Source organism: Syngnathus typhle, linkage group LG14 (assembly GCF_033458585.1).
Source record: "Syngnathus typhle isolate RoL2023-S1 ecotype Sweden linkage group LG14, RoL_Styp_1.0, whole genome shotgun sequence".
Classification (NCBI taxonomy): domain Eukaryota; kingdom Metazoa; phylum Chordata; class Actinopteri; order Syngnathiformes; family Syngnathidae; genus Syngnathus; species Syngnathus typhle.
The window spans coordinates 6,280,434-6,307,439 of NC_083751.1; the positions used below are offsets into that span (position 1 = coordinate 6,280,434).

At 42.1% G+C, this 27,006-nt stretch overlaps 1 protein-coding gene across 4 annotated transcripts; it reads right to left on the minus strand.

Moving 5' to 3' along the window:
• Positions 1 to 19: 19 nt before the first annotated feature.
• On the minus strand, positions 20 to 4,573 carry ncln (nicalin). Of its 4 annotated transcripts, none has more exons than XM_061297181.1 (15): positions 4,399 to 4,573; positions 3,532 to 3,722; positions 3,234 to 3,378; positions 3,046 to 3,140; positions 2,888 to 2,968; positions 2,692 to 2,795; positions 2,493 to 2,581; positions 2,271 to 2,410; positions 1,980 to 2,158; positions 1,738 to 1,825; positions 1,629 to 1,667; positions 1,389 to 1,549; positions 1,229 to 1,282; positions 1,042 to 1,120; positions 20 to 957 (listed from the first exon to the last, which is right to left on the minus strand). In XM_061297181.1, the coding sequence occupies exons 1-15, from the start codon at positions 4,571 to 4,573 to the stop codon at positions 895 to 897; spliced, it is 1,683 nt and encodes a 560-aa protein (XP_061153165.1). In that variant the 3' UTR covers positions 20 to 894. The 4 variants fall into 4 exon arrangements, with proteins under 4 accessions (XP_061153165.1, XP_061153164.1, XP_061153163.1 ...); XM_061297180.1 differs by having other exon boundaries at positions 1,389 to 1,552; XM_061297179.1 differs by having other exon boundaries at positions 1,932 to 2,158.
• Positions 4,574 to 27,006: the final 22,433 nt, after the last annotated feature.

Sequence of the window (27,006 nt, forward strand, 5' to 3'; positions counted from 1 at the left end):
GGTCATGGCAACATAGTGATAACAAAAAAAAAAATTTAATTTATCAAGTTGCAGATGCACTTTTACACACAAAGGTGTGATTAGACAAGAAAATGGACTTGAGGCTTTTACCTTTTGCTGCGTTCAAACACAGGACATTGGGAAGGTCAGAATAAGACACATGAAGCCACATACATGCACACACACGTGATTAGAATCACTTTTCAGGGTTCCATTTCGACTAAGCTCTACTATATCGTACTTTTTCTTTTAAAGTGGGACAAAGTAGAGTGAATATCTTACTTTTAACATTAAAGGTTACCTACATACTACTACACATGAACTTGATTGGTTAACAATACTTCAGTCGGGCTTCTGTTTTTAATACATGGCTTGTTTGGCCTCAAAAGTGAATGATTTAGTTAGTGCCAAGTAACTAGTCGGGACTTTCAGGTACTTTTCAATCATTAGCATTTTTCCCATTACTGGCTCGTAAGCCAACCATGTGGCCCACATATTATGAGGTGGATAAATAAAAAAAAACATCCAACCGATTAAAAGTTGTTTCACTTAAAAAGATTGCTTATTATTTCAAAGAGGTTCTGAAGAATAGAAAAAAATATATTTTACAGTAAGACAGATTTGCGTCCCTCCAGCTGCCAGTGACATCAGTGCATTGGTGAAGACGAGCGTGAGGGTGTGTGTGTGTGTGGGGGGGGGGGGGGGGGGGGGGGGTTTGTATGAAACTACTTCTGTCTGCATGCAAATTTCAAGTAGGCAGCGAGCACAGGAAGTGACCACATAGCTGTATGGCAGAGAATAATGGGAATGACTGGGGCGGCTTTGAAAAGCACCCTGAGAGTGTCAAAAACAAGAAACGGGTTTATGGGGGTTGGAAGGTTGTCTCGGCTGGCTTTAGTGGGCCTTCACTTTGGGTTGGGTGACTCTTCGTGCCACGCTGTATAAAACTCCAAAATTCTGTTGGGAGGGGGGAGGAAAAAAAAATGTTAACCCGATTTTTAGCTTTCACTGATTTCAAATTTCAATATGGATGGGGCTTACTTGGATGGCAAGATACATGGCGCCAAGGTAGGCAGCGATGCAGACGGCCAGCAACAGGTCAAAGATGGCCGGCTTGACTCTAATCGGGAGGATCATCCAAAGCAAAATTATAGACAACAGTTTTGTGAGTAAATCATTCCTATTACACTTGATTGAATTTTTTTTTTTTTTGGTATCAAACAATCACCTGTAAGCATTCATGGTCTGCTTGAGCTGGTCGTAGAAGACAAACTCTGGATCCCTGGAAGACACAAACATATTTTTATATGAAAAATCACTTTGTGTGGGAAAGAACTAAAGATCAGAATCAATATTATTTAAGACAGAAATCACATGGTAATGATTACCGCTTGTCTGCTTTGACGTAATGTTTCTTGACATCCTTGAGGTAGCGTCCCAGGTGGTACTCCAAGGTGGACACCACGCTGCTGTCCTTGTCCACCAGCTGGGCGGCCCGCGGCTGTGCTGTCAGCCAGTCCACCATGGCGGACAGGTGCTCCTCTTGTACCTGCTGGACGGAATGTATGAACACGTCATATACATCCAGAACCAAAAAAAAAAATCATGCGGAGTAGCGATTAGCTCACCATTTGTTCAGTGAAGATGTGCAGGTCGCTCGGGGCTCCCTGAGAGGACATAAAAAGCCACCAGTGACTTGACAGGCTATAAAACATGACTCATTTAGAGGAGTCTCACCTTTTCAGTGAGGTTGTAAATGACTCGGGCTAGAGCCTCGGCCACCACCTTTGTGTTCCTGCTGAGCTTCTCAATGTCTACGTGTGGCCTGGAACACGCAGTAAGACAATGTCCACAATGTGAAGGGCAAGTAAAACGGAGGCAGTGAGCAAATGTGCTGACTTCACATAGAATTTGTGCAGTAGTGAACCCACCCAGCAGGGGGCTCTCCCGCTCCGTAGCGAGGGGAGGGGGACACTGACCGCACGTCCATGATGCTGGAGCGCTGCGGCAGGCGGTGCGAGGGCAGGTGCGAGAGCGTGAAGGCTGGCAGGCGGCGGATCCCGAAGCGCTCGTGCTCCCACGCCAGCATGTCGTCGGCCAGGTTGATTTTCTTGTGGACCATGGAGAACTTCATCCCCGGGTACTGGCTGGCCGCCACCTGGGAGTCGAAGCGGGTGGTCAAAATTTCCGGAATACCTTGCTGTGCGCTTGTTCGCTAACCGTCAATGTGCATTAGCGCTTTCATGAAGACGAAGTGAGAACCATCTTACCATTTCCAGCTCACTGAGCAAAGCATACTGTGGAGTTCCCTCTTTAGGAGGTTTGGACACGTGCAGGTGCAAAGCGTCTCCGTTGCCCAAAGTATCGAGACACAGCACAAAAGCAACGTTGTCCTGGAGAAGACTCGAGTCTACAGAGAGAAATAGAAATTTGAGGTGGGATCAGATGGAGAGGACGATTCGAAAATGAGAAAGGTTGACGGAGGAATGGACCTGTGTGGTCCAGATTGTCTTCGAGCCAGCGTTTGGTGCCCTGGTAGTTGAACTTGCCCCCACCAGAAACAAAGAACAGCAAGTTGTATCTGAAAATTAAACAAACGGTCAATATGAACATTTTCGAGTGCTTGACAGTGCAGGTGTGCCTAATAAAATGACCTTGGAGTATATTTCATCTGCTTGAACATGTGCTCACCCAGCATGTGTCCTCTTATAAGTGTAAAGTTTGGAGAAGAGACGGGCCAGCTCCAGTAACATGGACACCCCGCTTCCATTTGAGTCGGCGCCATATGACAGCCACTGGACGCGCAAATACAAAGCGGTGTGATTATCCTTATTACAATATTACAAGTCCCCCCCCCCCCCCCCCCAAAAAAAAATGGCCGCCATACCGGAGCAACTCCAAAGGAGTCGTAATGAGCCACCAACACGATTGTGGGTAGGTCCTCTCCTCCGACGCCAGTCAGGCGTCCCTGAAAAATTATAAAGCATCTTATTAACTGGTGAGCGATGAAACTCGAGGCGGACTCGTGTGAAATCGGTCACTCACCTCCAGACTGGTGATGGCCCAGTCGCTCATGGCTTTGCTCTGAGCACCACTGGTGACCATTTGGAAGCCATTAGCAGTGGCCGTATGCACCAATACTACAGAATGACAACAAGGACTGGTTGACATCTTGAATTGACTGTGTTGTCGTTTTTCTGTTCAAGGGCAATGCAGAATGGAAAAACCTTTACCTTCAGCTGCAGACAAGGCTCCCTGGGAGGAGGAGGAGGTCAGGGTTTGAGTGTAAATGGACAGCAGCTCATCATCCTCCATGGCGAAGTAGACGGGGACGATGGTCTCTGTGGACAACATCTCCGGCTCCAGCTCCATGAATTGCTAACAAAAATGTTACATTTGGAAGAGACAAATGAAAACACTACGTGGAATCTTAATCAGTCACAACTAATGCAACGTTCGTAAAAATGGAGAAGTGAAACCAATGGTTCACAAATGTGTCGATTTTGCAATCTGTATCAAAATTCGGAGTACCTGCACTATGTCCTGGGGCATAGTGGACATGTTTTGGGGCAGGATGATGACCACGGCCCCTGCAGACTGGCGTAAGGCTTTCTGATATTTGTCATAGGAGAAATCTGCGAGCCGCATGATGACACAGCGACGACTTAACACCTCCGCCTCCACAGTACGAGCTTCGGTGTTCAGGATGGCGTTTCTGGTACCTGAGGAATTCCGCAGACATGTTTAGTTACTGTTCAGTCTTATTAAAAACGCACCACCACTAATGGTTAACATGTCTGCTTCACAGTTCTGGAGGTCAGAGTTCAAATCTCAGCACTGTGTAGAGTTTTTCTCATGCTTGTGTGGTTTGTCTCCAGGTTCTTTGGCTTGCTTCTAAATTGACATAACATAATTTACAACTGCGCCTCCTGTGCAAATTCAGATGATCTAAATGAGGATCAGTTTCACATTCTCATCCATCCACCTTCCATAGGGCGTGTCTAGATCTTGATAAACATGAAAGCAGAGGTGAAATCATGCAAATTCCACACAAGAAAGCCAGCCAAGATTGGAACCCTCAATCAAGTGAGAAGATGACGTTTACATAATGAAGAACATTCGTCTGTTGTCTTTATGAGAAAATTCTGTCAAATGAAGTCATTCTACGACATTCCTTTTTTAAAAGTTGCTACCAACTAGCCTAGTAGCATTGCGAGCTACATTAGCCACAAGCTAACATATGCAAACCCATTCCATGCCGTGATTTCTAAGCAACATTGATACGAGATCAAACATCAACTGAAGGCTACGATTAGTTTCTGATCGTTGTAGTTTTCGTGTCCAAAAATAGGACATTTCAAGAGGGTAACTGATCGTCAAAGGTATTGCGGGACTTACCGTACGGCTGTCCCTGCAGGTCATACTGCTGCATGCGATATACCGTGAACTCATGTGCGGCTTCGGCATGGAGCGGGGACACCAGGATGAGCACCGCTGGGATAAATACAATGAAGGTGAGGGGAAAGGAAGATTTAAACATGTTATCGAACACTTCGCTCGCCTCTTCGAACATGTTGGCGATTGCAATCGGATCACTGATGAGAATGAAATATTAGCGTCCGCCGTCCCTGCTTGCTGTCTGACAGCTCGCAGCGTAACCACTCATTGACAGTCGGTCAATTTTAATCAGGCATGGTAAATTACATGTCCTAATTTAAGGATTGTCCAATAATTTTGTATAATGGAAATATTCTTGGTATAAATAGATACAAAAAAATGAAAACGAGGATTTATTTCCTATTTAAATTAAAAAGGAATTGCAGCGAAAGTACGTCAGGCATATCTAGGACAGCCCCAATCCGCTGCTCTGTTACTATACATTTGCCACTAAGGGGCGCTAGTGCACTGCTACAATGACAAACGAAGGCACTACGTCGGGTGGCCGAGTTTAAACTAACTAGTTTTCTAATTGCAAGGGGAAAACTGTTTTTATACAGTACAATTACTTTACTATCTGGGATATTCTTTTGTTAGTGTGTACCATCATTTCTCCCAAATCAGTGACATCCGGCGCTGGAGCAGGTTTTGTGTGAACACCTGTGAACACCTGAACACTTGTGAGTGATCTCATTTTGTATTTGTGTCAATATAGCCAGTTTAATAATAGGCGGAAAGTAATTCAAAAGGAATCAAAAAGTGAGAGTGCCAGCTGTAGTTGTTGCTGTGTGCAAGTTAAACAGATAACATACAAGTTGGCTAAAAAAATTTTTTTATAAATTGTTATAAATTGTAAAAGTTATTGCTCCTTTCTCCACGTTTCGGAAAACAAGCATAATTTGTAACAGCAAGAATAAATAAATACTATTATAGCGTCGTTTTTAATAAGACAAATCCATCCATTACAGTGGAAAATTCAATAGGGAAGGTCATCAGTTCATTTTCAGTTCACTTTTTTTTGGGGGGGGGCTAACCAGTTTTTCCCATTTGTTTTAACCAGACAGTTGCAATGTTTTTTTTGTGGAACTGTGCGAACACAGCAACAAGGAAACTTCTGTACGGTCACATTTTTGCTGATGTTGCCAGTTTGGCCTGGTGGTGCATTAAATGTCAACTATAATTTATCTGTATACAAAGATTCCCCTTGTATTTCCTGCAAACTAAACCAAATTCTCCGATTGCCTCCTGCCCTCAAAGGCAGAGATGTCCAATCAAATGAAACCACTTCATGGCAATTGTAGGGAGAAAAGTAGGAACGGTGATACGCGTCGCTTGGTGCACAGAGTGCACACAATCTGGCCTGATCTTGATCAAAGTTCACGAGAACACCAAAGTGAATTTGTTCGTGACCCGACGAGACCTTCACATGTTTTATAGCCTAGCGAGGAAGTCATAAAAGTCAAAAGCCCGAGTCCGGTTGGGAAGAGCTGAGAATCACATTTTCTCCTTCTCCATCTCTCTGTCTGTCCTCAGGCTGCTCTGCTAAGTGGAAGATTAATGCTGATATGATGTCCTTCCATCCCACTTTATGGAGCTTGGCGTCACGGTTTCCTGTTGTATGAGTAATCCATGCAGGTTGGTGAGAGGGGAGGTGGTCAACAAAGCACAAAACCAATTTGGGGCGCACGTTGAAACTGTCACTTGTAATAATTTTGCACAATTGAGAAATGCTGATCAGTCGGTAAATGCTGCAGATTAATGAGAGATTAGCCACTGAGCAGCAAGCAATCATCTTTCAGTGCCACTCCTGTTTTAAGTATTTTTATTTTTTTAAATCCTCCCTTAAATTCTCTAAGGATTTTGTCATTTTCTCACCACTTGTGGCAGGTTGCCAAAACACATCATGTGACGCAATCCTGAAGATATAATGCAAGAAGCAAAACTTAGTCCATTTAATTCCCTTGTTAACGTGCGGATAGCTGCAACCTGTCCTAACTTTCTTCATCGATAAATATGTGACATAAGTGACAATAGTTAGTCATCCAATCCGATTTTATTGTCAACCACAGCGTATCCCTGAGGACGGGTTTCTCTAAATAGTGGGGAAATTACATAATCGATTGCATCAACACTTTCACCAATTCTTGTCAGAAATTTGTCATAACAGAAAGATATGCAAGTTCTAGCCAATGTTGCGCTCTTTGCAGCTACTAACATTTCTTGTAGCATAAGACATTATATTCAAATTCAATAGTGTGTTCCGGTAAATAAGAAAATGATGTGATTTCCAGACGTGAACTTCATTTTCAGCTTTTCACTTCTAGTAATCTCTTTTTACACTGTGTCCTGGGGTCCACTACTAAAGCAGCCAATTGATTTAGCGATTCATTACAGTATGGCCGGTGGAAATAAGACAAGGAGAAAAATAGAAGATAGCGTATGACAAGCCGAAAGACTATCTGGTTGCGCGGGGCAACAGCCAGATAATGGATGGCGAGGTCTCCTGGAGCCAGTCTGTCCATTAAGTTTCGTTAATATGCTCTGAGGACATTGGCGTGCCTCCTCTGCCTTCATATTTACTTCCACAGACATTCGCTCATTGCGGCCAGTTCTTTTCCGCATCTACCGCTATTGTCTCTCTTAACCGCTATTACATTTCAAAATAGCTCTCCCCTCTGGAAAAAGTCTTTTGTTACCTCCCTTTTATTCCATTGCATAAGTCGGAGTACATACTGTATCATCTTTGATAACAACGGCGAAAGGATTTGTGCAAGAGTGGCCGAGTGGGAACTTGCGAAAGAGGAGCGCACGTAATGCCTGACTGTCAAGACCGGGTCGTGAACTGTACATTTAGTGGAGTAAATTCATGAATGGACACATGTGGTACATGCGTAAGAGTGTGTTTAGTACATATGGAGCAATGGGATGACAGGAAGACCAAAATGAAGCTGTGGTGAGGAAGGTTCTTGTCATGTCGATTTGCAGTGAAGTAACGTGCTAGCCCTGTAGAATTGACAAATGCACGGAAACAAAAGTAATGGGCAGTGCAGCCAAAAACTAGTATTTATTGAAAAATGATTGCAACTTCTGATTCATATTTAAAATCACAGAATATCTAATAGACAAAAGTTGCAGAAATAAGTAACCGGATTGTGCCAATTCAGATATTTCCTTGCCTTTAACTAAATTATAAGTTCTGATCCCAGCCTGAGCTGGTCCTCATCCAGTACATGAGTGAGACTTTGGATTCTTTAGCGTGTGCCCCCCACCCCCACGCTCCAAGGCCCTGACAATGGACATCTATGCTCCCTTTGACCTTTTCCCTCACACTGGCCCTAGTGATGACGCCCCCCCCCCCCTAACTGAGCGTGTAAATAAAGACAACACATTGCAGCAGGTTACAAGTATGCAGCGTGGGCTGCAGCGACTAATGTAATGAAGTTGGCTTCATGGAAATGCAAGGCAATTAAAACTCCCACGATGCCTCCTGCCTGCCCGGGCAGATGGACTGGAAGGGGGGGAGAGAGAGGAGAAAAATGGGAGCTGGATTGAGAGAATAGAAGCGTTTGTTGAGGAGTTGGATGGAGGAAGTGCGCTGAGTGTGATTGAGCTTATTTGTCATGGGGGGCCGCCACATCCCGAGGTCAGGCGGGGCCGACGGGAGCGCCGTCTCGCCATCGCTCACCCTCCCGCTGTTTGTTTTTGCTTGTTTGCAGTCTTGATTGGCTTGATTGCTCACTGATTGCCTGCCAATCTTTGGTTAGTTCGCATGGCTGCAAATTAGGAAGGGGGCTTAATGTATTTGGGAGCTTAATGTCAGGATGTGCGCCATGACTACTTTTGGCATGTACTCTTTTGCTATTTGGAGAGGTTTTTGACAAGCGCTTCCATCTGTTTTCAGTCATTACGCGGCGCTAAGCAAACTTTTCATTAGATTGCCCGTTATCCACCAGCGATTGCTAATCAAATCTGCTAGGCTAGCCATAATATAAAATAACTCCATCATACAATGGTGTTTGTATGACAGCCATTCCTTCTCTCCATATTCATATATACAACAGTTCCACAAGAAAAATGAAGTCACATAAATTGGCGAGAAAAGAACCCAGCCCAAAGATGATGATGCTGATGATGCTGAGCAGAGCGCTGCAGGCTGGTGGAGGTGTCTGCAATCCATCCAGCCCGCTGGAAGTTTATTACAGGAGGCAGCCGCCTTATAGCACTGCCTCACTTATTTAATATCATTCCCTCTTGTTATGAATATAAATATTGGCCAGATGTATGAGAAGGAGGAGAGAGAAGAATTTGTGATAAGAGAGGCGATGCATTTCTGTAAAATTTACTCGCGCTATTTCATCTCTCATTTAAATCGACAATGTAGGCCCCCACCCCCACCACAACCACAAGAAATTGTCCTTAGCAAATTAGAATGTTCCAGAACAGATTGTGTTCACTTTCAAAGGTTCCCTTGTACCAGGAAATAGTCTGCATCTTCCAGACCACATACACTGCTAATGTTATCTGCTCTGACATACAGGAAGTGGAGAAAGTATGAGGAAAGACAAAAGGGAAGTCACAAACTGCATCTACTGTATTTAAAGGCAAATTAGTTTTTATATTCCTAAAGCTAGTTATTCAAATCATAATTGTAAATTATTAATTAATCATTATGTGTATATTAGGGGTCTGCGTCGCTCCCCAAAAGATCATTTGATGGAGTTTTCATACGCGAGGTGAAAAACAAATCGATTTGAACGATTCAAATCGGTTCGACCCAGTTTGATTCAATATGGGACGGCTCAGTTCGAGGGAGTCACAAAGTATTTGTACTTTGTCACTTCCTACCACTACAATTCTCACACACACACACACACACACACACACACGCACACGCACACGCGCACACACACACACACACGCACGCACACAAACACACACACAAGACCCAACCCATGTCCGTTCCACATGTTTGTGACATATTCCATCATTTATCAGTAGACGTAAGGTGGTTACACCCTCTGTCAGAAGTGACAGCTCACAGTTATGTGATACATTTTGTTTGCTGGAGAGGTCACACTCCGCTACTAAGTTAAGGAGGCATGTGAAAAAGAAGTCATAAATGTTTAGGCCAACATGCCAAACATGTTTTCATCATGGGGGAAATTGTTGTTATGGTCGCGTTGCCCTCAGGGGGGTGTTGACGGTGAAAGTTTCACATTGGGTACAATTAGGAAACATAATGCAAAACAAACTATTTGCTTCAAATAGATTTTTAGTTGCCGACCCCAATGTAATATTTGCAATATATTGAGCCAAGGTGTCAAACGCATCATGCAAATCGTAACATGGCCTAATCCAAACACTGAGATCAATCGTCTCCAAAATGTATCTGTACTTACGTTGACTTACACCCGTGTACCAAATCAATTGTCACATCTAAAAGTCGCCATGCCACCTGCCCACTGGCCCTTTCTTCTCCACGCTTCCGTTTGATGCTCTATGTTGATGTGTGTGTGTGTTATCCAGATGTGGCACAAGAGGGGGGGAAGAGTTCATTTACTCCCCTGAGGTATCCCTTCCCTATAGCCCCTTTTTCCTTGTTCACTATACGTCTGTTAACTTGCATTATTTTTATCCTTCATCTTTTATTTATTCACCCTCCCGGAGCTCGCCCGCTGCCAGATGTCGTTATCACGTACAAATCTGTGCTGCATCACATTAATATATTCTTTTTTTTTAGTTAATTTTCTTCCTGTTGACCACAGTCTTTTCCCACCCTCTGGAACTTAAAGTATGGTAGCATTTAGCGATTTATTTATTCGTGTATTTATTTATTTTTAAAAGGATGCCGGCTCCTGCAACAAGACTTGTATAATGTAATAGAATGAAAAGCGCAAGTGTAATGAATAACATTGGCAAGGCCTCGAGGGCCTCCTTGGCTCACTGACACAATGAAATTGAACTGGGCTTTTGTAAATGTCGTTAGTTTCGCCTCTGCTTGTCGTGTTGCCACGGACTAAACCTGGTGATGGATCTCGACGTGCGTGCAATGTTCCTTCACGATATCATGTTTTCATTTTAATTTGATACGATATAATATCATAATGGTAACACAATAATGCTTTCAAGGTCATCTGCCATATTAGCAAACATTGACAGTGAGTCTTGCGCCTGCACAAAAATCAGGATAGGCCAGCATTTCCTATGAAAATAGAGCTCAGCGCTCGATAAATTTTAGGTAATGGTAATGTGTTATTAATATGTACTACAATAGTTCAGAAAAACAATAAATGAATGTTTTCTGTATAATCAAAACAAGAAAATGTCTGGAGGTCTCACCTCTCTGTTTTCTACTCAACAGTTTACACTGCTGCCCGGTGGGAGGAGACGAGCTGTGGTTCAGTGTGGAAACAGGATGTGGGTAGGAAAACTGGGCATCTGCCACATGCCATCAAACCTCTGGAACTCATTTGTATAAGCCATGTGACTACAAGTGTTTGGTTTCAAGCTAGTATCACATCAAACCTGTGCCAGTCTCATTGTTGTGTAGATTTGCCATGAATGCCCCAGCAATGAAAAGCTTGTGTGGAAAGCACGTGCCAATTTGTACACAACGATGTGTGTGTGTGTGTTCCCTCACCCATCTGTGCGTAGCCTTCTTCTTTTCCCGGAAATCTGCATGGCGTGCCCGCAGGCTCCTTCTTAGGCCCACCCTGGAAGAGGCAACCTGCACGCAAACAGGCAGTTTGGCCACTTTAGTCCAAAATTGTGGCCATCGATGCTGTCAAGCGCCCCACTAGATTTAGCAGTTGGTTGAACGTTTTTCTTTATTTCAAGTTGAATTTGTTTCATGAACATGCACTTTGCTCAGAACATGTCTCAAATCATCTATTGCCATTGAAATGAATGGAAATGCCATTAATCCGTTCCATTCTCCCAAATAACACCAGCAAAATTGTTGTCAAATGAATTTAAATAAGAGAAACTGCAATCTATAAAACTGTATTTTAGTTCAGTTATGAAATAAATAGGTAGTACTTTAAGAAAGTGAACACATTTTTCCACATTTTTGGGTGTTCCTCCTTCAGGTGCGTGTGTGTGCCTTGGTCCAATGTTATTCTAAACTCACTGACACTTGACAGACAAACTATTAAAAACCAGCACTGCAAACTACATCAGCAATAATATACTGCAGCTGCAGTTAAATACATTTCTGACAGTTTTTAGTGCATTTCCCGGCAAAGATTTGTGATATCCACTCTAGAGCGATGATATTAACATCTGTTCTGAAAACATAGGTCACTTAGCAACCTGTCATGGGTTTTCCCAACCATGTTTCCATTCAATACATGTTCAAGAATGACAATTATGCTATTAGGCTAACAATAAGGAGCTAATGGAGTCAGTCTTCTGTAATTCAACACCATCCCTCTGCTAAGTTTCATTTAAAGCGTCGCCTTTTGCGCTAGCCTGCCAGCAGACAAACAAAGCGGCGCCAGATCAACATAATCTTCCTTGGCAGAGTGAATAAATGACATGATGGCATCATTTTATTCCAAGTGAGTACGACAAACTTCCCGCTAATCAGCAGCCAACAGAGAGAGGCTCTCCATGTCTGGAAATTCTCTTAGAAGTCACTACGACCTCCCGTCAGAATTCCCCCCCACTCACCTTCATTTTATAAGCAGAAACTCATTCAGCCTTCTTTGCTATTGGCGCACAAAACAAACCCAGCAAAAGAATACGAGACGCGAAAAAGAACGGACGGCGGTGAGTTATGAAAGCCCCCGGGGAACATTGCAGGGGCTGCACTTCTGCTGTTCCAAACTGCTTTTGTAAGATATTATCTTCATTCAATGAGAGCACAAGAGTTTAATTAATGAATGTTATGTCTGGCCATGTAACGGTGGTTGAAATACACTCTAATCTTCACTCCTGTCCTCTAATCATTTTGGATTTACGGTAGGGAACAGTTGGAGCCACCGGCTGCCGTGTTTCGAGCGCCGTCATATTCTGCCGCTGTTGAATCCAGTGGTGCCAAAAATGGACACCACCACTTAGGTAGATTTAATATTACAAAATAAAAAATTCCTAAATTTAGTCAGATTTTTTTTTCTTAAATTTACTCAGAATGTTTTTGGTTTTTTTGTATTCATTTTTTTGCATACCTAAGGCTTCCACTCCCATCCGTACAGTAGAAAATTCTGACTAGTTTTAAGGAAACTTCCGAGTGACTAATATCTTATTCCCTACATTGGGCCCCTCTGTCACTCTCCAAGATGTTCAAAATTTAAAGGCCAAGTCCCAAACTGAAAAAACACTGACACCCCTCTGCTGTGTTTGTTGACAACCCGATTTTACTGTCACATACTAATGTGATAGCTCACAAATCACATTTTATTGCATTATTAACAATGATTGTATGCACATTGGAATCGAGTGGCATCACATGTGGGTGGATATTTCTTCCATGGTCTTCACACATTGCGATGTTTTCCATCATGTTCTGCAATGTGTTGTCACTTAACCGTTTGTTTAACACGTACAGTATAACGTATAGGCCCGGGCTATATTTCAATAGGCACTTGGCGTAAAAAGTGCCGCATCAGCACTTTTGTGCCAGGGAATGTCTAGTTTATGGTGTTTGGGAATTTGGCAGTCCTACTCTGTACTTTGCCGCTCTTCGATCGTCTCCATGGAGTCTATTTCAGTTTGTGAAATGTTAAATACTGCTTGCGCCTCTGCTGAGGCGAATTTAAAGGGAATGAGTGGAGCTGCTAAATAAGTTGGCCGTATTTACTCCCACAACGGTGCAACCGCCCCTTTCTACCTGTAAAAACAAAGAGATGCTTAAGAAGCAAGCCCCGTAGAGCTTCTTTGCATTTCTCGCATTTTTACAAATCGGTTAAGAGGTTGAAAATTGCTTTGCATGTATCCGTTTTATGTTGTTTGAATCAATAGCGGGAGCCATTAGTCGAGTCGAATCACGCTGCTGAAACATGATCAAGCGCTCCTTCAAGAAGGTTTGCAAAAAAAGAAAAACTAGCCCTTTAAGGCGCGACTGGTCGCAGGGAAAAAAGCAAGGTGGGCATGTGGATGACAAAGTGACAGACACTGAGAGAGAGAGATAAGGTGGAAGAGAGACAAAGACAGCCAGCGAGAGAGAGCGTGAGAGTCAACATTGCATTAGGCACCGCTGCTGGCTCAGTGGAGGCTAATGCAATTGCCACAATAAAGGTGTCTCAGTGGAGACAGTGGGGAAAAAAAAAAAAACAACAACAAGGGAGTGGAATGAAAGAGGATAGGCAGGCAAGGAGGGAGGAATACGCCTCCAGACTCTCATATGGCCAGTGGTTCTCTTGAGGCGAGTGCTTGAAAGTCTCACTCTGGATGTGTGTGTGTGTGTGTGTGTGCGTGTGCGTGAAATTCATCAGGCTTGAAGGGAGGAGAGAGTGAGGCACAGGGAGGCGGATGACACCCGTGGCAGACAGGCACTGTTCACTTCCCAACCGGCTGCTTCTGTGTGCTTTGACGCCACTTCTGAATTCTATGAGATGACCGCAAACTCCCCTCCCTACAGAATATGGCAACAAGGGGGGCGGGGGGGAGGAGAACATTTTTATTATTATTTCTCGGGGGAGTGCTCTGGAGGAACTGGACGAAACATGTGGAGCTTGACTTGAACTCCTGGATGTCAAGTGGCAGTCATCAGAGATAGTCGGGAAGGTTAGTGAGACGCTCAAGGGTCCGCTTGGTACACATCTGTAGCTGAAATCCAAAGTGGAGCGACCTGCTCGCACGGTAAGTGACCTTTTGCTTCTTACTTTGGGTGTGTCTATTTAATTGACTTCAAAAATGTCTTGTCAAAGCACCGGCGTCGAGTTCATGCAAACACAAGGCTTACTGTTGGAATCTCGAGTTGTTAAAGTCACGTCTTGACTTGTAATGAAAAATGTCCTTTTGTGAACCCCCAAAATGAAATGAAAAAAAAAAATCACATAACACTAGGCATGTTAGTAATGTAAAGTTGCCTGCAGCCATTTAAGGTGAGCTTTGGTCAGAGTTCAGCATGGCTCACTGTGTGGCACTTTCATTTCTCCATATTATGAATAAAAATATTCTAATTAGAGGTGTGATAAAAGAATGCAAAAATTAAATGGTCTTGTAATATATCCCAATGAGTGATAAATTGTTAATATGTCGCACATAAATAAAAGAAACGTATTAAGAAGTTCACATCCATGTTGATTTTGTTTACCAACGCTATTTTATTTTCACAGACATAAATGTAATTAACACATTTGGAACCAGAAATCAATACTATAATGTAACAATATTAAATGTTGTATATTTCAGTGTACGGTTACCATAGGCAACATTTTGTAATTCAGAAAAATCCAATTAATTCATGTCAACAATCAAAATTGTACTTTAACTATACTGACGTGCACCTTACCCATGCATCATGATTTGTGTCATCTTTATTTTTCGTTTTGTGAAAGGAGTTTTACTGTGACAAACTCAAAAAGTCAATTGCACAGAACCTTTTTTTTTCCGCTTAAACAAATACTTGAAATATTTGAGCACACTCCAAGGCTGTATCTGGCTCTACTATAAAATCAGTGTTGTTCCCATGTGAAAGGGTCCCATTGCACAAGGAAGACCCATTAAACCGGGAAACAAATGATAATCAGTCTGACGTTTTTATTATTTTAAATCACTAAGCCGTTTTGACTCTAGCCGTAATTCATCTTGGAAGGCGTATTAAGATCATGTTGCACTGTTTTGCTAGTATGTGATTTTTGGCCTAAAAAAAAAAATTCTTAAAAGTGTTATAATGTTGCAGATGTGGACGAGGGCGTTGTCTCAAGGAGAGTGAAGACACATGCTTGTTATTAGGGCCGCTAATTTTCTTGTCATCAATCAAGTTGAGCTTCACGTGTTCCTTGGCCAATGCACCTGCATGATTCCACACCCACCGCTTTGTTGTTTATGGCCTTTTCCACGTTCTCTCTTTCTGTCCTTCAATCGGGGGGGTCTCAACTGGTGGGTCAGGATCCAAAAGTGGATTGTGGAGTCATTCTGGGTGAGTAGCGGCCTGCAGATGATGATAAAAGACATCATCAGGGAAATTGGTCAAAATCTTAATTGGTTTGTTGTCGTGCTGATTGAAAGATAAGCTTTCTTGAGTAAGGGGAGGAGCTAAGTTTAGTCTGGGTTGTTATTTTCAATTCCTCAACAAGGTCCTTCAAAAAGCATTTTGAATTTTGTAGTTATGTTTAACAATATGATAAAAGCTCTTTTTGAATCATGTATTTTCTTTTCTTCACTCTTGTAAAAGGGAATTGTGTCTTCAAGGACACTAGTAAAATGCCGATCCCAGGGTGACATAACAGTGATAAAGTTCTGGGTTTGCGGGACTTTCCAGTCCTGCTGAGGCGTCCTCTGTGGAGAGGCAAAAGCAATTACAGTACTCATCCAAAAGCCTTAGGAGCCAGGATCCAAATGAAGGGGCCTTTGATAGACCCCAAGTGGTGCATATTTACTTTTTACAAGCAACCAAATCGTAAACAGCTCGCCTCGTCACTGCGGGAGCGACACCTTTTCAATAAGGTTCATATTTATATGAAGAGGAATGATTAAAAAAAAAAAAGTCTTCCTGCTCGCAACGGCCGCATCAAACATCCGTTTGCTAATGTCATAATCAGGTTTGTCGAGGTAAGCCGAGCTGTTTTTGTTTTGTTTTTGTGGGAGCGGCAGACAGCAGTGGTAGTGGCCAATTGGAGCCATGTGTGTGTGTGGGGGGGGGGAAACAAGCCTTAGTTTGTGGAGAGATGGCATGCTTGGAGTGGGAGGGAGGGAGGGAGGCTGTGTGTCGGTCACCGAGGTCACAATGTGACGCGCCCTTGACTTCCTCACTTACGTAGTACGCCATGAACACAAATGATCTCAACACTCGGTCTGTCGCTTCTGTCTCACTTTTTTGTAGGTACATATTTAACCTGAGGACTTTTAGCAAACAAAAATCGATTATCTTCATCATATGGGATAGGGTGTGCGTGAATGCATAAATATCAAGTTATTACAAGGAATTCCAGAAATAGTAGTAAAACTACAACTGATATTTTTGATATTTTAATATAATGCTGTTAATCGATTCCAATCGCCCCCAAAACTGAAAAATAGCACTATGTAATCAAGTACAGTGCTTTATTAAAATATGATCATCAAAAAATGATGTCCAGCTGTCCTCGGATGAACTCGGTGATACATGCTGTTGTTGCTTTCCTGCATTCTTACGTCACAAACAAACAAACATAATCTCCTCCATCCCTCTTTCTCGCTCCTTCTTCCCTAGTGGCCTGCCTTCTCGGCCTTCTCGGGTTCGAGCCATTAGCTAATAGCCGATCCATCCACCGCGATCAGATTTGCAAGGAGATAAGCTCATAGCAAGCTTCAGTGCACCGCCGCCTCTTCCTCGAGTGCAGCATCATCGATTTCTATCCGAGCACTAAAGCCGGATCATTTTTTTCCATATCTTCATTGTTCTTAAAACGAAAGGTGAGACCGGAAAAGATGACTGAGCTACGGGGGGGGGGGGGGCTACTTTTTCCGACAAAATCCACAAAGCCGACTCAAATCCGATGAGGCTCACAATGGCTTATTCTTCGATTTTTGCATGAAATGACACGAAGGGCAAATTGCATTAAGTCATGGCAAAGTGGATTATTGTAAATGTGAAAATGGCTGCTCCCTTCATCAGTCTCATGTGAATGCAGGCCGGGAGAGCTAATGAGCTAAATAATGAAGTCGTGACTCTCCAAAACAACTGTAACACAATTGTCTTGTAAAACTGGGCGACGTCTTCTTAAATAATGAGGCGAGATCTCATAATGTTGTCTACAGAAGGGCATATTTATTAATGATTATTCAATTTTGCAGTGGACATAATATTTGACTAAAGGACCCTGGAAGGAGGATTAACGTTAATGTGATGATGTCATTCTTCAGTCATCATTTCTTAAGTGTAAAAACAAAAACATTCAACCACAAGCTTTTTTTTATACCTTTTGACGCGTTCACACTTTTTATTATCCGGGCAGGTTTGAACAAGGCCTTTTTATTTTCCTTCCATCTCAACACTTGCGAGACCAAGCTGACATAGCGTACTTAGAGCAGTGTGACATGCCCGGTGACGTCAATGGAAGAGGCTCTGGGTACCCACTTACCATGTCAGTTGTCAGCAGTGCATCTTTACTAGACACAAATATCTCCATCCAAGACATTTAAATGTATTGAAATGAGTTGTTTTGACTAAGAAGGGAGTCAGATGTGTTCACACCCACATTGACGCAAGCCACCCTTTTATTAAATACGTATCTTTGAAATAACCGCTTGCCGATCAACAAAATTGAGGCCGAGGCGGTAAATTACTTGAGAAAGTTGCTAGTTGTCATTTAAGGAGGCGGAAATAAATAAAGGGAATTCATTAGAGTGCAAAGAAAGCCACAAACTACCACACTTTGATGGATTAGGTACATTTTTGACATGTTTTAAAGCCGCTTGTCACCACACATGTTAGATTGACTCTATTTTGCACTGGCTGCACTTCCTCAAATTGCGTCATTTATTCACACTTCATGCCAACTTCAGGTTCCATTAGAATGCAAATGACTTTACTGAGAGCAAATAGAAACCTGTCTTGAAGTTTATAAATAGAACGGCAAAATAAGGACACAATGTGAACATTTCATACGACCACAGATATACATTCTGAAAAAAAGATTTTAGTTTGATTACAATCAAATTAAATGTAATTTCTTGCCATTTAAATGAAACTAAAGTTGCCTGCTCATACAAATGTTTGCAAGAACCGCTGTTGGCCCATGCTTTGAAATTATGAAGCAATTATTATGAATAGAATTGACAGTTTTTGAAATGGTTGGTTTTCTGTTTACGCCAATATATGTCTTTAATCCATAGATAGAAATAGTCAAACAATCACACTTTACTTAAATAACGTGGTCCATCTTCCATCGTGCTTCCCACAATCAAGCGTTCACACTCAGCAAACCAACATTTAAATTACAGACGTGAAACGACAGAACAACTCCCTTTGTTCACACGCAATCTTTTTCTCATTAGTTTCAACACGCACACGAACACATTTCACCTTTTTTTTTGTGTTCTAATGTACCCGCGGGTACTCGGTCAACAGTTGAGTTATGGCTTCTAAATTAACTTTCGGTCCAATTATCATTATTTCACTTTAACGACAGCACTTTTAGATTAGATCTACGTTCTTGACGATTGCTGTTATTCACACTTTGAACTTGCGGTTCACACGACTACTATTGAGTCATTCGACAGAATTGACGAGTACATAATTAGGCTCAGAATATTTTAATGCGTATCCAGGTCCAACTTTAACTAAAATTTGTTGTGTCATTTTAAAAACAAAACTAAAGACTTAACTCACTCAGTCTAAATGTCAATGGCCTAATGGAAAGATGATGCACTGCAAAAACTGGACATTATCTTGTTTTTATTTTGGCCAAATTCCTGAGTCCCAATTTTACCCCCTCATCAGCCCGCAATCCTAAAAACTGGATATGGGTCTGCTTATCACCGACTGTTAATACCTCGCTTGAGCAGGGTGGGCCGGGGGAATTTTCTCTCAAAACTAAATAAACAACTTATCATAACACATTCTCTAATCTTACTCACAGGATGTTATGTTAAAAGATGGAATTTTCTATGCCTGCTCTTACTGGCTCTTCTCAAAATGTCAACGCTCTTAAAATGGGGTCAACCATGAAGCGGAACTTCCAAAGTGGAACACAATGGTTTCATAAACCTTTCTATAGTTGAACTCCAAAGTTTGGCTATTGGGCACAAAATAATATGCCCATCGTGACTTGTATTTCATGTTTCATTTTCTCAGTTATTTTGATTTAGATTTCAATCTGAGCAGGTGGCTTCCTGTGCACGAGCCAACATGATGTAACTTCCTGCTCCTACTACTTTTCCCCTCACATGAAATCACCAGATCCATTTTCAAGCAAAGTCCGAGCTGTCTCCTGTGTCTGTTTTCCAGGTCACAGCTGTTGGATGGAGCACGAGAAGCTCAGGAGGATCGACAGCAGACGGAACGGCCGTGGTGGGGAGGGTTCCTGGCATCGTGATTTGATGCACAAAGACAAATTAAAATCACATTGCCAGGGATTTCCACTCCCTCACGGCTCAGTGGACGAGGACCATTTGGTTAGGTGGCACGGGAAAGTTAGCTACACCTGCACAAGCCAACACAAGAGCTGTATGAAAAAGTCTTCAGAAATCCCAAAAATGACATTCATGCATTAATCGTGGTACAAAATATACCAGCTCTCGCGATGATGCAGTACTGCCACCTACAGGACTGGAGTTGAGTATTATAAACTTGGCTTCACAAATTCCATTGCACTGTAAGAATTGGATTTAGAGCAGACTTTTCCATACAGCTCTTGCATCGGCTCTCATTTGCCTGCGCAGATGTACCTAATGTTGCGTCCCATTAATATATGTTCAATCAAAAAAAGAGTGGGACTATTTTTGACATGTGAAAAGAATTCGAAGAATGTCCAATGCGTGCGCGTGAGGCCCAAGCAGCCACTTGCTAAAGGCACAGAGCTTAGCTAATTGGTGAGCATTGATCCCTGCTATGTGTTGTTCACAGTGGCTAAGTTCAGTGCCTGAGGTGAAATAGTTGATTCGACTGAGAGGATTTGTTCCGCTGAATGGAAAGAACTTGATGATCTCAGATATGAAGACAGGAGGAGGTGGAGTGAGACCAAAGGAAGGAAGTGATCCAAAGTCGGAACTGAACTTGATTTAAATGTGACTGCACAGCGTTTCTGCATAAATCTGACCCAAAAAAAATCATCACACTTTTTCAAGATGATGGATATAAAAAAAAAAAAAGACAAATGCTTTTACGGTTGGAGGAATGCGGGAGTGATCGTTGGACTTGTCTGGGCATGTTTATGTTCCTCGGAGACGGATGTCTCTGGGCAGCTGTGCCAGTATTAAGTTGCCACACGCAAGTCTCCAATGAACAGGAAACCGGCATGTTCCAATTCTGCGATAATTCAATCAGGCGAGCAAATATAAAGAAAGATTAGGGGGAAAAAAAAGATTGCATTAGTTATTTAATTCAATCACTCCTCTTCTGAACATCACTTGCATCGAGGCTGTCAGAGTTTTAGCATCGTATCCACGGGCTCATCAATTATTTCGTGCACTTGAGAGCCTCGAACTTTAGCGAAGGCTCCTTTGATTTCGATGTTTTCTTTTCTTGTGCTAAAATCGATACGGTTACTCGACCCCCACGCCGTAAGGCATTTTTGCCGCCAGCTGCTCGAGGCTTAAAAATCCGCTCCGCTCTACCACAAGAACATATGTCGTAACGTTGGTGGAATGTTGGGTAACGCTGATAGCATTGGCTCACAGTGATAAACAATAAAAAGGTCAACCTGAGACAGTTGCTTCATCCGTGGAGCCATTGTTCCTGCATTCTGCCTGGCTTTAGAAAATCAATACTTGATATTTCCAGTATTACATGTAACCTGACATGACAGCTCCCGCTGAAAGGAATACGGAGATGTTGTCATCCAACCAAAATGTCAAAAGAAAGGAATCAGTTGTGGACATGGCGGTGGTTAAGATATCTCGGTGAATTTTAACCACTGTTCGTGCCATGAGAGATTATATTATTATACCTATGTACCGCTAAATTGTTTTATTGCAACCTCTGTGGGGTGAAAGTGCTAATCATTGTTCACTATATTGCATTATGTTTTTAATATTATGGATGAATACGTTTCTATAATTGTGATGTGATCATCGTGGTATTAAAAAGGGAAATTGGAATTTTAAAAAAGAAAATGGAATGATTGCACTTGGGTCAAGTTGACCCGGCTATTTAACCCAAAAGGTTGGGTCGAATAACTCATTTATTTTGTGTAAAAAATTCAAACTCTGCCTTTGAATAAATACTTATTATTTATTTGACGTTTGGGGTTATTCATATATCGCCCAAAAAAGGTTTTATTTCTTATTTTACACCATAATTTTTACTTGTGCCAAAAGTGTTTTTTGGTTGTTTTTATGTGAAAATTCCAAATTCCGCCTTTGAGAGTTGAATGAATTTGGGTAAGGCCCTCCTGCCGGCCAACGCAACAAAATCTTGTCAGTGCTTCAGCATTCACGTAACAGAGCAGACAATAAAAAGCACTTTTCTCTTGCTGGCTGTCTGTTTTTTTTTCAATATTCGACTGAATTATTCAAATCTTATCCAATCCTAGCAAGTGTAACATTGGCAGCACCAAAGCATTGTGCGGGCTGTGCCCTCCCGTGCCTACTGAACTGGTATCAGTGTTTCACCTCAAAACTGGCTCAGTTCAGCAGGAACAGGAGTGGAGCCTAATTTCGAGAAGGAGTGACCTCACCGCCATCCGACGAGCCAGACAATCAGTGTTTGGAGTTCCCAACCATCACATCGCACTCCGTCACAAGTTTTTTGGCACTGATCAGGCCTATGATGACAGCAGCGGGGCCCACAAGTGTTCACAAGGCTGATGCAGCTGCAGATGACTGTCACAGCTATGAATGTTTCATGAGATGAACATTTTGTTGCTTGATAGGTCGCATCTGCTTGTGTGAATATTATTACATCGAAATGCAGTCACCCGTGGCATTTTTTTTTTTTTTGTAGAATAATTCTGCTTTGGTTTTCACGCAGTTTCAGTCAGGCTTTATTGAACGGATCACGAAAACCTATGTATTAGTTTTTCGAGGTGGTTTTAGAATCACTGCTCTAACTTAGTTCCAAAACGTCAAAGGCGCAGACTGAAATCATGGCGAGGTAATTCAAACGGAATGTCTGCGATGTCTTTGTAATTCATGCCACCCAACAGTCCATCACGACTGGCCGGGGAAACGCATCTCCGCTGATTCCGCTCGGCTCGTGAGATAAGTCGCCGCCGCCGATGGAAAAGGACCCCATCTTGATTTTATAACCCCCAGGAAACTGAAAAGTCATTAGCAGTAAAGATGAATATGTGCTTATCCTGCCTCTCCATGCAGTGTGCCTGAGATGTTATTATCTTTTATCATGGCGACGGCACAACGGCGTCGGTCGCTGAGGTAGCATCATCACAAACGAGTTATTAAGATTAAGGACGAGATTATGCCTGGGAAAGAAATGATGTCATGGCATTGCCCAAAGATCATTTAGCAATTTGGAAGCAGCCAAACAGATTGATCTGATGCCTCCGGGGACAGAATAGGCCTGGCTGGATTTGCAAAGGTTCTATGATAGTGTAGTGACGTAAAAACCATAATTGATCATAATTGATATTAAAATCAAATTGAACTTCTGATGTTATGATGACTTCAGAGGTTGCCATGACATGCTGTGATGTATTAACCAACATTATGACCAGCCCGAGGACAACATGAATGCTCAGTGCATTGAAAAATTAAAAATATAATTCCATCCATTTTATGTTAGCGTCATTTGAATTTGTCTGGAAAGCATCACTAAGTCTGACAGCCATGTTGAATTGTATTTAGTATCAGTGTTGCATTTGAAACTATATGAAATAAAGTCAGAATGTTTTTGGAAGGAAAAAAAAATCTCATCGTTTTTATTCAGTAGATTGTTTAAAGGGGGGCGGGGCAATCGCCAATACTGGTTATGAGTTCGTCTGTGAAGCTTTATCGTGAGAAGACATTTAATAGCAAATGCGGGGAGCTTTGTGTCCGAAAAACTGATTCCACTGAAGAGCCCAGGAAATAAACAAAAGCTTGTTTTCCGTGTGTGCCTTTTAAATCTCCTCTCTGTGTCTTCAAAAACATGAGGCCTCTTGTTTTCATGCAAACACACACTCCGTTAGGTCTCTGAGGTGATGTCACAGGCCGTTTCATCTTCAGGCCCTCAAAGGCTGACCAGATTTCACCATGTGGGGTTGCTTTATTGAGTCTCTCATCTTCTGTTCTTCTGTTCAATCAGCATCTTGGGGGGGGTCAGGCTCTTATATCTGTTCTCACCTAATGAGCTTTAAATGGTGTGGGAATGAAAATCCAAGGCAATCTAACTGTTTCCGTGTCCTCCAGTTGTGCCTTGTAAAATAATGCTCGTCTGTGTTATTTCGCTTAATATGTCCCCTGCTGGGCTCCAGATCACTGCAAAGATATTCTCAGCGAACAGCTGCATCCTCATTCGGAATCTCATGCCTGAACGCTCCAGCTTGCACACACAAGCCATCGTAGAGGGAAAAAAAAGCGAAAAAAAGGAAGGAAGCGCATTCGAGTACAGTATTTTAACAAGGCAGTCAGTAAAAATGGCCGACATCCAGCCCTTGTTGAGATTTCCACGGTAATTGTCCTCCAAACTCACAGTGAAAGTAAAAAAAAAACATTTCAGGATGCCAAGAGCAATTTTCAGCATGTTGGAACTTCTGATTGATATTTTTATGAAACAATAAAGTTAATAACTGCCATTGGCTGGCACCCAGTCTGGAGGGGAAAGCGCCAGCTCAACTACAACTAAATGAGGACAAGCTTTAAACTGAATTATGAGTATTGAATGAAGCATTCCAAAAACTTCACTTAACTCCTTTCCATCACCTGAACAGTAAAGTGATCCCTAGCTATTTTGTGTTTCGTTTATCGCGGCTTCACTACCGTAATTTTCGGACTATAAGTCGCACCGGAGTATAAATCGCACCAGCCATAAAATGCCCAAAAAAGTGAAAAGAAAACATATATATGTATATAAATTGCTCCTGAGTATAAGTCGCCCCCCCACCCAAACTATGAAAAAAAACGCGACTTATAGTCCGAAAATTACGGTACATTGCGGATTTTTTTTTCCAATTTAAAAAAACATTTAAAAGTCAAAATAAAACTTCTAAATTGAGGAAACACGTGTTTAACCTTTAGGACAATGTAGTATTGCTCCAAATATTCATTTACATTCCTATAGAAGTACCACGATCGTGAATTAGCATCTTTCCGCTAACTCTTTAGCCTGCCCAGTACTTCTTGTTGGTGACCGTACTTCGCGGATTTCACTTATCGCGGGCGGTTTTTAGGACCAATTATCCGGGATAAACGAGGGATTACTGTATTTCAAAGCCTGATCCGTGCAAGTTTAGAATAGAATTTCTCAAGCCACACACATGGAAGGGATCTTGTTCACATTCCAAAGTGGAGGCCGTGTCACTCCCAAATTCCTCCGCATGTGTCCATACAAGCTTCACAATACATATCAACTAATCCCCTTATTAAAAATCCAATGCGAGATGCTCTAACAGCACATTCCACAGCATCAAATAAAATGTGTTCGGTCCTGTTCCCTCGCAAATGCTGTATAACAGGAATTAAATTCGGCATGTGCTCATCATGCACAACTTCAAAAGTTGTGTGAAGTACTAAATTGTTAGCCTCTGTTGCGCAACAATACTTAAGGCGACTATTATACTGTCTTGAATGGAGCGCAAAGGGTTAGAAAAATGTTGATGAGGTCATAAATCATGCGGAAAGAAAAGCACTTTTCTCAAATACTCCTCTCGAGACGCTTTGGCGAGCACGGCAGCCGACCTTTCAGTTCGACTGAAAGGACACAGCCGGATCGGGTCAACACACGAGAGATTCCTCAATCAGGTTCTCATTGGAAACAAACAAAGCAAGAAGAAAAAGCTCTTGCAGGCAGATGTTCGATTTCCTTTCATATGGACGTGGTCACGTGAACCAAGTATGCCTTCTGTGTTTTTTCTTTGACCTTATTGGCCTTTAAATGATGTCAGAATCCCATGAGGGATCTTTGACTGATTGGCTGTAATTGGAAAAACAACATTTGCACAGTCAGGATGCATAAATATGAACAGAACACGGGAGAAACACGACAGATAACCTGGTTGTTGTGTCTGCGTTGTGAAATAATAATTCACGCTCGCTCAGACTTTTCTTTCCCACGTCGGAAGATTTGCACCGCAGGAATGACGATCTGTGCTGTGATCGGTGTGGCGGCTTTCATCTGTATCATCAATCTCTCGTAATGGCGCATGATTGCTCCGTTGTTGTTTTTTCTTTAACCCAGCCCATGTACTTAGTGACGAATGAGTCTGCAACGTAGCTTCCAACTTTTCCTGGCCTGGTACTCGAGTACTTGTGTCGAGCAACTACAGATGCCCCGTTTCATTTGGTGCAAACAGGACAGCAACATAAAAAGCCATCAGGGGAATCTCAAGTCATGCCGAAGACTGCTGTCAGTTAATAAAAGAAAATTGCCAAGCTAGCAAGTGGCCAGCACGGTAAATCCCAACAGGAGGAGAGCTTTGACAGTTGGAGGTTTGATGGGATGCCGCAGCTCGGACAAACAAAGAACACACTTTATCTCGTCTCTCTGCTCCCTCCAGATAAAGAGACTTGACTTGCGGCAATCCATAGTTGGTTCATTCTCCTTCAGAGGCGTATAGATCTCGGCTCAAGGTTGCAGGGACCATGTCAGGGAACTTGTCAGACACAAGTGACCCTCAACGTCTGCAGTAAGTATAATAAAATAAAATAAAATAAAATAAAATAAAATAAAATAAAATAAAATAAAATAAAATAAAATAAAATAAAATAAAATAAAATAAAATAAAATAAAATAAAATAAAATAAAATAAAATAAAATAAAATAAAACAAAATAAAATAAAATAAAATAAAATAAAATAAAATAAAATAAAATAAAACAAAATGAAATAAAATGAAATAATAAAATAAAATGATATTTTGTTGTCCCCTTTTGAAGCAAATAGGTGACGTAATTCTGATGCCATGTCAACCTCCAGGCCTCTGTACCTTCTCAAGACTTCATACGAGACGGCTGTCTGCCTAATACCTGGAGGCGAAGCCAGCGAGGTAATTACGGAGGCCGTAGCCACGTCTGCACGCAACCATCATTAACCCATCATGCCTCAATTGGAGTGCAGAAAGGCCCCTTGTTGTTGTAGCAGAGAGAGAGCGTGAGAATTGGTGATGAGCTGGTGAAATGTCAAACGGGATCGAACAAATGTGTGTGAGCACGCTGTTAATAACGGCTGGAATTTCCAGTTGCTTTTTCATCATGTCGCTGAGAGCGCTGGATTGATGCCAGCATCGGGATGAGCGACGCTTATCCTTGCCCTCATCTGCAAAGTTGAAGGAATTTAGGGGAAGGGCAGAAAATAAGTCACACACAGTCAATGACATTTTTTTTTTTTTTAGAAACACCAGGTATGTCTTGATTTTTAATCTGTTTGCCTTGGTGGAGGTCTGTGCTCTAATGCATGAACAGACAATAAAGTTCGCTTTTGATTGACATTGAACAGTTTGAGATTGATGTGAACAATGACACCTTGAAGGTATTATTTAAAACTTGACTTTGTGGACTTGATGTTAATGGGATCTTACGTTCATGAATCATTTTGAGTCTTATGGAGCCTGTCAAGGTTTCAATGACATATTCCCCTTTAGAGGAAAGGAAGAGGTGGCATACTGAA